The 11,332-nt window shown below is 52.4% G+C and overlaps 1 protein-coding gene across 1 annotated transcript; it reads left to right on the top strand.

Annotated features, from left to right (window-relative positions):
• Positions 1–779: 779 nt before the first annotated feature.
• On the top strand, positions 780–10,090 carry RND1 (Rho family GTPase 1). The gene is made up of 5 exons (XM_045868391.2): positions 780–3,551; positions 4,342–4,429; positions 7,055–7,164; positions 8,035–8,169; positions 9,072–10,090. Exons 1-5 carry the CDS (start codon positions 3,432–3,434, stop codon positions 9,315–9,317), a joined length of 699 nt encoding a protein of 232 aa, XP_045724347.1. The 5' UTR covers positions 780–3,431; the 3' UTR covers positions 9,318–10,090.
• Positions 10,091–11,332: the final 1,242 nt, after the last annotated feature.

Below are 11,332 nucleotides of genomic sequence, written 5' to 3' on the forward strand. Positions count from 1 at the left end.
AAGACACGTCAAATCCATTAGCAGTCACTCCCCATTCCCCTGATCTTGATGGCCCCTGGCAGCCACTCACCTGTCTGCTGTTTCTTCAGTCGATCTACTCTGAACAATGGAATCAGACAATATGCGGTCTTCTGTGCCCAGCTTCTTCCACCTTAGGATAAGGTTTTCAAGTATAACCTTGTTTTCAAGTGTAACCTCTTTCTTGATAGGAGAGAACCACCTTGTAAGTTTATTACTCTGGCTATGGATTTTTTAAATAAAGACACTTGGAAAAGGTTTAAACAAACTTAGGGGAGGGAGTCTAACAAAGAAAGAAGAAAAAGAAAGAAAGAAAGAAAGAAAGAGAAAGAAAGAAAGAAAGAAAGAAAGAAAGAAAGAAAGAAAGAAAAAAGAAAGCAAGAAAGCAAGAAAGAAAGGTTAAGAACCCCATTCTCCAGTCCAAACCCTTCACATTACATATAAGAAATGGGCCCAGAGAGGGAAGTGACTTACTCAAACGTCCTAACAGCTTGGTAAGGGCAGAGCAGGGTCCAAAACCCACACCTGCTGAACTTTGGCTCCATTCTCTCTTCAGGTTGCCACGCTGCCTTCTGACCTCACACACACACACACACACACTCACACACATTACTTTTCCCACCACAACTCATAACCATGTGACCTGCAAAATATCTTCAGACACATCTTGAGAATCAGCCATGATGGGGGCTGCTTTGTCTCACAGCTCAGGCTTTCTGCTGTCCTGCCCCGAGATACAGCCACCCAGGGAAGAATCGGTGTTAGCACCAGCTCCCAGAATGTCTATCTCAGAGGAGCTCAGGAATAGCAATCTTGTTAGAAGCCAAAGGAAGCTGTTTGCGTGGCAGGAACAGTTTTCACTTACATCGAATGTTTCTTTGGAGTGGCTGGTAGAGAGGGTGTGTGTGGGGGGAGGCTGGTAGAGAACATGGGGGAGAAAGAGGGCTGAAGCCATTGGGGTTTGGAGTCCAATGGGGGCTGCCATTGGAGGGAACCAAGTTAAGGGTTAGAGGATGTATGGGAACATCATAGAGGCCTCCAGAACTGAGTCCAGATGAGACTTAGGGTGAGGAAGAGGAGGAAAAGGTCAGGCTGAGGGAAAGGACTCCAGGTTGAAGCAGTCTGTGGTCTTACAGCTGTTCCTGGAACTCTCCCAAACCTTACTTATGGGCAGTTCAGACCAGCTGTCAGCCTGCTGAAAAAGGACAAGAGGACAAACTCTACAGACAAATATCGTCTGAGAGCTGAGAATGAGGCCTCAGGGATGAAGTGGGGAAAAAACTTCCAGAGAGCCTGGGAGTGGAGGCTATGGTAGCACCTGGATAACTCTTACTACTCTGGAGGTTCCCTTAGGAAGGGGCGCCTCAGGAGATGAGTAGAGGACCATGCAACACTTAGTCCCAGAGCCCTCAACCAAGTAATTTGGACTGGATGCCACAGGACTTGATGAGAGGCACACAGACTAGGCTATATTGTCAAAATACCCTCCATTCTCCTGTCTATAGTGAGCACTGGAAAGCTCACTCTTAGAGCCTTTGGGTCTGGGAAAGGTTTTTAAACATCCTTTATTTATTCATTTATTTATTTTTAAAGATTTTATTTATACATTTGAGACAGAGAGAGAGAGAGAGGGCATGAGCAGGGGGGAGAGGCAGAGGGAGAGGGAGAAGCTGACTCCCCGCTGAGCTGGGAGCCCCGATGTGGGGCTCAATCCCTGGACCTGGAGATCATGACCTGAGCCGAAGGCAGATGCTTAACCATCTGAGCTACCCGGGCACCCCTATTTATTTTTTTATTTTAATTTTAATTTTTAAAGATTTTAAAAATGTATTCATTTGAGAGAGAGAGAGACAGAGAGAGCACAAGCAGGGGGAGAGGCAGAGGGAGAGGGAGAAGCTGACTCCCCACTGAGCTGGGAGCCTGATGTGGGGCTCGATCCCAGGACCTGGAGATCATGACCTAAGCCGAAGGCAGATGCTTAACCATCTGAGCCACCCAGATGCCCCTAAACATCCTTTACATCAGGGGAAATATCCCTGGGTGAGACAGCAATGAAGGTAAAGCTCAGACAGAACAAGACCCAGGGCATGCTCCAGAGGTGCTGAGCTTGACAAAGAGAAGGGACCTAAAGATAAACTCTGGGGTGCTCTCATTTTTGCCCAGGATCAGTTTTACTCCAATCCCTGATCCCCAGGAGGCCTTATTTAGACTGTCTTGGTTCCTGAATAATGAGTGGGCTATTCAAGCTGCGTATATCCCACGGTTCTGCCTAGTGGAGAGGCTCCTTAACATGCTCTGAGGGGCAGGGCTGGTAGGCAGTTACGTAGCTCCTCTCAACCTTGGGTTGCCCTCCAGCCTGCTAATCCCAGAGTCCCAGGCCCAGTCTTCCAGTCTGGACTTTAACCAGATGACACACAGAGTGTGTCGGCATTAGTAGGTATCAACCTGGAACTGGACCTGTGCCCGATTCATCCAGGAAGCTGACCCCGGGCGGCAGAACAAACACGCTTACGCAGCTCCTGCCAGGCATGGGGTGAGAAGTGATCTGGCCCAACAGGGACTTTGTTTGCTTTGTTCTCCTCTTTTCTCTCATCCCCAGTTGCCAGACACCCTCATTCTTTTCTCTCTGCCAATCTCTGGGTCAGGAGTTATGTGGGTTTTTTCCAGATGATGCAAAAAGACTTTATCTATCATCTACCTATCTTTCTATCTATCTATCTATCTATCTATCTATCTATCTATCTATCATCTATCTATCATCTGTCTGTTTAGGTGAAGGCGATTCCAGACGTGGACGTTGAAAGGGGTACAGGAGGAGCTGATAAAAGGGTAGAGCAGGAGTCTCTGGGAGAGGAAGCCAGAAGTGGTTTGGATGGGGATTAGATGGAACAAAGAGGTCAGAGATCTGTGGGGCCACCCTCCCACCCCCCAGCCCGGCTGCCACCTGTCTATAGTTGAGGCAGATCCTGCTTTTCTCTTGGGACAACGCCAGCTTGACCTCATTTTCTGCCTTCATGGCCAGTTTGCTTTTGACACTAATTGATGGACACTCAAGACCATTAATTTTGCTTCACGTCCCCTCCCCCCTTCCTAATACAAATGCAAACAGCGTGGGAATCCCCTTGCAGAGGAAGCAAAGATGCAGCTTTAAGAGAAAGGGAAGGGAGGAAGAGGGCACTGACTCAGATTCTCCTACCATTGGCTGCCGGAGGGGATCCCACCTCAGGGATTGGCCTCGACAGAGTCCGCCTCCTCTTGTGATTGGCTTGGCCGGGGAGATATAAGGTGGCCGTGCCGGCCTCCTTCTCATTTGGAGGGAGGCGAGGAATCTGATCGGGTTGTTGTGCTGAGACGCACCTGGCGCAACCCTCTCCTCTCTGCATCTGAGTCCAAGTCCCGCGGAGGCTACAGCCATGAAGGAGAGACGCGCCCCCCAGCCAGTCGTGGCCAGATGTAAGCTCGTTCTGGTGGGGGATGTGCAGTGCGGGAAGACGGCGATGTTACAGGTGTTAGCGAAGGACTGCTATCCCGAGGTGAGCGGCCCGCCCGCTGGCCAGCTTTTCTCCTTGCCTGCCCGCCTTCCCCGGGGCTAGATTCCCACCTGCCCGGGGGAGCCATCTCCCCCCAGCTCACCGCACGCCACCCTGCCCGATCTCAGGCGCCCGGCTGGAGGACCGCCCTGCCTTAGCTTCCCCAGAGACCTGTTCCACTTCTGCCGCCCCGCCGGCTCCTCCTCACCTCTTCACCCATAGGCCCCGATCCAGTGCCCTCCTACCGCCCTTTATCCCGGGGTCTGCTCTCGGGAGAGGGAACTGGAGGCATTTGAGAGTCTGGGGTTTCTTCTTGACGTAATACCTGCCCGTCTCCTCATCCCTCCTCAGAGGTTCCGCGAGCATGTCTCCAGGCGGGCTTCTGCTACCCTGCTGGTCCGAGGGGCTTGTGGGAGAAGATAAAGAGCTAAGCATTTGCTTGTGGCTCTAAAACTGGGAGACATACGAGTCTGGAGATGAGAGGAATCTGTATGTTTGCCTCCCTGGCCATCTAGGATGGGGGTGGGGGGTGGGCAGGAGGGGAGGGGGCTTGTCCCCGGCTGGAAGTCATTCAGATTTCATTTTTTCCTGGAGCAAAGTGCCTGTGCCTCTACACTCCCCTCCTTCCTGTCCCATGTGGTCCCCCCTGCGCCAAGTATCCCCCTCCCCTCCCCTGCCCCTGATCCCCTGCCACTTTAGTGTCTCACTACGGTAAGTGGCTTCTTATGTAGCCAGAGGGTTATGAGAGTAGGGGCGCCCAGGGTGTGACGAGCTCCTTCCTCTCTTTCCACAGACGTATGTGCCCACCGTGTTTGAGAATTACACGGCCTGCTTGGAGACCGAGGAACAAAGGGTGGAGCTCAGTCTCTGGGACACCTCAGGTAAGACTGCTGCCCCAGATGCCCCCTTCGCACCCCCACTGGTTTGCTACAGCTGCTGTGTTTAAGAAATTGTTCCCCTCTTTGATGGGGAGGAGTGTGTATGATGCTGGCCAGGAAACGGACAGAAGGGGACCTGAAGACTCCCTTGGTTGGCAGGTCCAGGGGTGCATAGTGGATGAGCCCCAGAAGCCACTTCTCTGGGTCTAGCCCCTTCTCTCAGAGAGCTGGGATGGTGAGGTGAATGGACCCATGAATACACCTGGGAGGGGGTAGTCAGGCAGGGCTTCTCCATTAACACTCCCTGCCCTCCCTATGCCCCCACCCCCACCTTTACTGCCCCAGAGCCAAGCCAAATAAGAGGCAGGAGTCCGTGCTGCTGGAGGCAGTGGTGGTTGAGGCCGGAGACAAGCCTGCTTTGGGGAAGTACTGCTCCTGACTCAGTTTTGTCTCCTGCATTCCATCTTGGGCCACTGCTGCCCGCCTGCTGCAGCTCGGTTCCACTTGTCATACCGCTGCGGCTCAGGGATGAAGCGACGCATCATCGATGTTTTGGAGGGTGGGGGAGATGGCTTTAGTGTGGGGCACTCTCTCGTTGTAGATAGTGGCAGGGAGGGGGGTGGCTGTGACAGTCACCCCACCCCCACCGTACTGGGCTGAGGTAGAAGATGCCCGGTCTTTCTGGAATGTAGAAAGCAATATTTTTCCTCTCAACCCTAAACCCTCAGTGCTAGGCTGTCCTTTGCTTTGATTCTCATCCCTTACCATTATCTCTTGCCCCAGTTCTTTTTTAATAGACTGGGCTCAGAGTCATAATTAAGGACTAAAAGCCAGGAACAACAGAAAGAAAATAAAATCCTCCCTCCAAAAATGCACATTCAGGCTGAGTTTAAAGAGGAACTGTGTAAATCACTAGGGGGTTTCCTGTTACCTATAATAAATATGCCATCCTACTCCTCAAAGAGCTGTTGTTCCCATGATCTAATTTTTAAGGTCTGAAAAGATTGGGGGTAGGGGATGAATAAACAGAAAATGAAATTCCCCCCTTGCTTCCCCCCTCCCCCAAACAAAGCAAAACAAAAATTCTTCCACCTGGTATGCCTTCCTCCGTTGCAGTTCCAGGGGTTGGGAGGCAGGATTCTGGTTATCCTGGACTGTGCTATGCTGGCTGGATCCGACTGGAATGCAGCTTGGCTGCATGATGTATGGGATTTGGGCCGCCCTACCCTGCCCACCTCTGTCTTCCCAGAATCTTACTGCAGCTCATCTCTTTTTACTACCACTGCCCCAAAGTGCCCCCACCCTGCCCCCATGTCAGGTTGCAGCCCTTGAATCCCAGTCCGGATAATGGAAAGTCAGCAAAGTGGTGTCTCTTCTCTGTGTCGCATCCCCACACCCCAATTTTGGAAAGGATGCAGGCTATCAGTCCTCCTCCAACTGCTTCTTGCAAATGAGGTGCCCACAAGGAAGGAAGAAGTGGGAGCGGCGTGCGGGATGGGGTTTCCCAACATCGGGGGCCAGGGTCGAACCTGATCCCATTATTCACTTGCTGGTCTGAGGGGAGGGGGATGGCCTGGAGCCAGAATGGAGGCCTCCTCCCCTCCCCTCCCCCTTCCCCAGTGCGGCAGCGCTCTGCCCTCTGCTCAGTGCTGCGGAGCTAAGACCCCACCTCAGACAGGGGGTGGGGGCAGGTTGCTGAAGGGGCAGACAGTTATTGCAACAACTCTATACTCTCTCTCTCTCTCTCTTTTTTTTTTTACAACCAACCCCCCACCCCAGCTTGGATTCCCCCCAGTTTCCATGGCGATTGCGGTGTAGGGAGAGGGGCTGCTTGCTATTCTGAGCACGGATTGTCTGGGTTCCAAATCTGCTACTGTTCCTTCCCCAGGGTGGAGGGGGGGCAGGCTGAGCCCCTAGCATTCTCCCATACTGTGTATGACCACCTGGGTCTGCATCGCCTGCTGCTCTCCCTGTGAAGGACCCTTACTCGAGCCTCCAAATCCCTAGCTATGGGTGCTGCTCTCTCTGAAACTGCCTCCTTGAGCTCTTGGGGGACAGGGGCTGCAGCTTTTTGCAGGCAGAAGGAGTAAGGCACTGAATCCATGAGGTTCCTCCTCCCCTGCCAGCCTTCTAGAGTTCTGACCCCATGGCAAAGAAGCAGGGCGGCTAGTTATGTAACAGGCAGGTTTGTTTCTTCGTTGGAGAGACCCTGGAGCAGCAGCATGGAGCAGAGGTTGGGCAGCAGGCCGACGCTGGGAAAGACACCTGACGCAAGCCCTGGTCTCTCTGCAGGGCTGGGGGCATCCTCCTCTGGGACGCAGAAAACCGGCAGACCTGAAATTAAGGGCACTGTAGGAGCCCTAGACAGGGCCAAATTATAGTCTACCCCCCTTTTATTTTCCCGTTCCCTGTTTTCAGGACTAAGGAAGATGATATTTTTGTACTGCTTTCTGGCAGGTGGTCAGGTCCCAAGCTTCTAGGCTGCAGCATGTTCCCCTGGGAGGTGGGTGGGGCCAATAACCTAAGGGCCAAGAATAGTATTCCCAGGGCCCCGGGCCCGTTGGGCTTAGGCCCGTTGGGAAGGGCAAATGCCACAGTTCACCATCAGCTCTTTCTCCCGCATACCAGGATCTCCCTACTACGACAATGTCCGTCCACTCTGCTACAGCGACTCAGATGCAGTATTACTATGCTTTGATATCAGCCGACCCGAGACAGTGGATAGTGCACTCAAGAAGGTGAGTCTGGATAACTGTGCAATCCCTAGCTCCGCTGGAGAACAAAAAGGAATCTTGGGGACCTTGTTGTCCAATCCCCTCTTCTGTAGCAGGAAGAAACTGAGGCCAGGGAAGGAAGAGATTTGCCTGAGACCGTACCATTAGCTACTGCTCTGGGACTAGCACCCAGATTCCCTCCCCCTTTGCCTCCTGCCCTTGCCGTATCCTGTACTCCTCTGCCAGAGGCCCAGCAAGGGAGGGTGGTGGTGAAGACGCAGGACATGAAGGATCGAGAGTCAGAACCTTTCAGTGATGGAGTTTGAGGGTTGGAGATGGGGTCTTTTGGAGACAGCTCCTGTAGCCCTTGATCCCAGGCCCACCAGGACTGGGCAAGCCAGGCAGGCCAGAGTGGAACACTGGCAGGAAACGCCTGGTCTGGGGGGCAAAGTCTGCCTATCCTGAAGAGTCTCAGGATACCTTGTGGAAGTAGTTTCCCAGAAGACTTTGGGATTATCTCCTTTCCTTGGGAAGAGACTGGTTGGCTTCCTCCCTATTCCTCATGGCTTTCTGGATCCGTGAAGCCCTTCCACTGAGTTGAGGGGGCAGATCCACGCCCCACATGCTTGGCAGAGAGTGGGGGGAGATTTTGTCCCTGTGCTTCCTTTGGTGAACTGGGCCAATGAGTGAGGGGACAGGCTCTCTGGTCAGCGCTCCTGTGGCCCCAAAGTCCTCCCCAGGAGGAAGATGATATAATTAGGGCATTGGTGACTCAGGGAGGGCTGGGCTGGTGAGAAGCTGGATGGCGTGTGTGATGTTGCCGGCTGGGCTTCTCCAGGTATCGTCAGCCACTGACTCTTCTTCCTCCCCCTCCCCTTTTACATGGCTCTTCAGTGGAGGACGGAAATCCTAGATTATTGTCCTAGCACCCGTGTTTTGCTTATTGGCTGTAAGACAGACCTGCGAACAGACCTGAGCACGCTGATGGAGCTGTCCCACCAGAAACAGGCACCTATCTCCTATGAGCAGGTGTGTGTGTGTGCACACGCATGTGTTGAGGGTGGGGTGGGGAAGGCTACAGGCAAAGGACTTGAAATGTGGCCCTTGCTCAAACTCTCACTTTGGCAAGGGAGAATTGGTGTTCTGGGGGGGCCCCCTTTAATCAGCAAACCAGTCATCTTACTAGAGGCAGGAGGCAACCGTTTACCCCGATTTATGCTGTAGGCTGGCAGGCACGCGCCAGTGTTTCTCAGATTGCTTTTTGTTGCCCACCTGCATTAGAATCACTAGAGGTGCTTGTTAGAATTCCTGACTCCGTACCCATCGAGTCACTCTGGGAGAAAAATACAGAAGTTGCATTTCTCATGAAATTCCTGGGTAATTTCTTTCACACGTGGAGTGTAAGGATCACTTCTTTTAAACCAGTGGTTCACATTAGCATCATCTGGGGAAGCTCTTAAGAATATTAATGCCTAGGGCGCCTGGGTAGCTCAGTTGGTTAGGCGACTGCCTTCGGCTCAGGTCATGATCCTGGAGTCCCTGGATCGAGTCCCGCATCGGGCTTCCTGCTCGGCAGGGAGTCTGCTTCGTCCTCTGACCCTATCCCCTCTCAGGTGTTCTCTCTCTCTCATTCTCTCTCTCTCAAATAAATAAATAAAATCTTAAAAAAAAAAAAGGATATTAATGCCTAGGCGCTACCCACAGAAATTCTGACTTACTTGGTCTGTCATTAGCGTTGTTTTAGAAGTGTTACAGGTGATCGTAAGGTGCACTTAGGCTTCCCCTTCAGAAAATTGTTAGTGGAGGGTGGTGGTGGGAGACTGGAACTTGGGTCCCATCGGGAGGAGCCCCGGGGAGTACCACTAAGCATAGAAGGCAGGGTCCCAGAGCCACGTGGGACAACTGCCTTGACCACCTCACCCCCTCCACAGGGCTGTGCGATAGCCAAGCAGCTGGGTGCGGAAATCTACCTGGAAGGCTCGGCTTTCACCTCAGAAAAGAGTATCCACAGCATCTTCCGGACGGCGTCCGTGGTGTGTCTGAACAAGCCCAGCCCGGTGCCCCCAAAGAGCCCTGTCCGCAGCCTCTCCAAGCGACTGCTTCACCTCCCCAGTCGTTCCGAACTCATCTCTTCTACCTTCAAGAAGGAAAAGGCCAAAAGCTGTTCCATTATGTGAAGTGGGGGTTGGAGAAGGGAGGCAACCTCCCACTTCCTCCCTTGGGTTGCAGAGGCACGGGGAGAGGGAGGATGGGACAATTTAGGACACTGGACGTGCGTTTTGCAGACGGCCACGGTGAGGGCTTGAAAGGAGACAGGAATGGGACGAGGAAAGAGCCAGGCCCGGCTTGAGGACCTGACACTGAGAAAGAACCATCACACCCCAAGCCAGGCACTCGGTTGTGGTGGGGGCGGCTGCCCCAGTGTCACCCCCACGCCCCCGCCCCCACTCCAGAGGAAGGAAAGGTGTGGGGGTGCGGGGGGCATGCTGGCCTCATGGGCTTGGGGGCCTTCAGCATCATGCCTCTTCCACACAGTGCTTCCATGTGGGCCAGGGGACGGGCGGGGTCCCCGAGCCCTTCCCTTCCCCTCTGAGGAAGCCGCACAGGAGTGGAGTGGGGAAGCCAAGAGGCGGCTCCCTTGGGAGCCGAGCCCAGGTGCTTCATGACGGGAATCAGAAGGCCAGGAGCTGGTCAGAGCCAATGAAAAGGAAACCTCATCTTTGCATAGCCCATGCCTCATGGAGAGCTGACATCATACATTCATATGCTTCTCACCTAAGTCCCCAGGGTCCAAGGGAGAAGCCCCAGACCCCCTTCTCTCGCAGTGTGGGGGTGGTGGTGCTGCCCGGGGCAGGGCTGGGTGGGGGTCACCAGACTTTTTCTGCCCTCAGGGCACGACAGCTGGCATTTGTTTTATAGACTCTTGTCTTTGGAACCGGGGGGAGGGGGGAGTGTTTCAATCTGTTCTATGTTCTGTGTTTAAAGAAGAAAAACCTATTTATTAATGAAAAATATAACACATATAAAGAAGTTGGCTCCGCTTTCTTCGTTTCTTTCTCCATTGTCCCGGTTTGGTCTTTGCTAATGAGGAAGAAGCTACCCTGGGGCCCTTACTGTGGGGTGCGGAGTGGCTGCCTCCACTGGTCCCTGGCATCTCCAACAAGGGTCTCCCTTTCCCCCTCCCTGCTACCTCACCCAAACCCTACCCAAGTCCAATAAGCCAATGAAGAGCTCCTTAGCCCCAGGCCAGGGTTTCTCAACCTTGGAATAATGACATTTTAGACTAGGTAATGCTTAGATGCTTGGGCCTGTCTTGTGCATCGGAGGATGTTTAGCAACATCCCTGGCCTCCACCTGCTAGATGTCAGCACCCCGCCTTCCCCCCATACCCTCCCCCGCCAAGTTCTCACAATCAAAATGTCTCCAGATATTGCTAAATGTCCTCTGGGGCAAAATCACTCCTGGTTGAGAACCACTGCCCTAGAGAGTCTAGAGGAGAGAGACCAGGTTTGGTGAAATTATTGGTAGAGGACCCAAACCACTGAGATTCCAACCCCTGCAGAACGTGGGACAGACTGAAGCCACGGTTGTGGGGAGGTTCCTGGGGTTCTGGTTTCCTCCAAGTTCAAGGAGAGGTGATGTCTTCCGCTTTCTTAACCTCCCAGTTCCATTGCCTGTTGATAGCAGCTCAGGGGCCTTAACATCCCTTCCTTTTAGTCACTTACTTGTCTTTTTTCTAAGTTTCATAGTGTGCTGGAAATAGAAAGTTACTGTGTATTGAGCACTTACTATGTGCTCAGCACTGTGCTGAGAGCTTTACCCACATTATCACATTTAACCTTATAAATGACAATAGCTAACATTTGTTAAATGTTTACTATGGGTCAGGGGCACTTATGAGTTCTTTCTATGTTACTTATTCCTGTGATAATCCTATGGGGTACTATCTACCTCCTTTTACAGACAAGGAAACTGAGGTTCAGAGAAGTTAGTTAATGTGCCCAAGGTCACATAGTTAGAAAGTGATAGAACCTGAATACAAATTTGGCAGCTGGACTCCAGAATATGCATTCCCCCCCCCCTTTTTTTTTTTACTGCTATCCTATTCTGTGAGGCAAGAAATATTCCTATTTTATAAATGAGGAAATAGAAAAGTGAGAGATGCTATGTAACTTGCACAAGATCATACTGC

The sequence above is a fragment of the Mirounga angustirostris genome, unplaced genomic scaffold (genome assembly GCF_029215605.1).
Source record: "Mirounga angustirostris isolate CCGP_5_RB_7025 unplaced genomic scaffold, mMirAng1.0.hap1 SCAF_5, whole genome shotgun sequence".
Lineage (NCBI taxonomy): Eukaryota > Metazoa > Chordata > Mammalia > Carnivora > Phocidae > Mirounga > Mirounga angustirostris.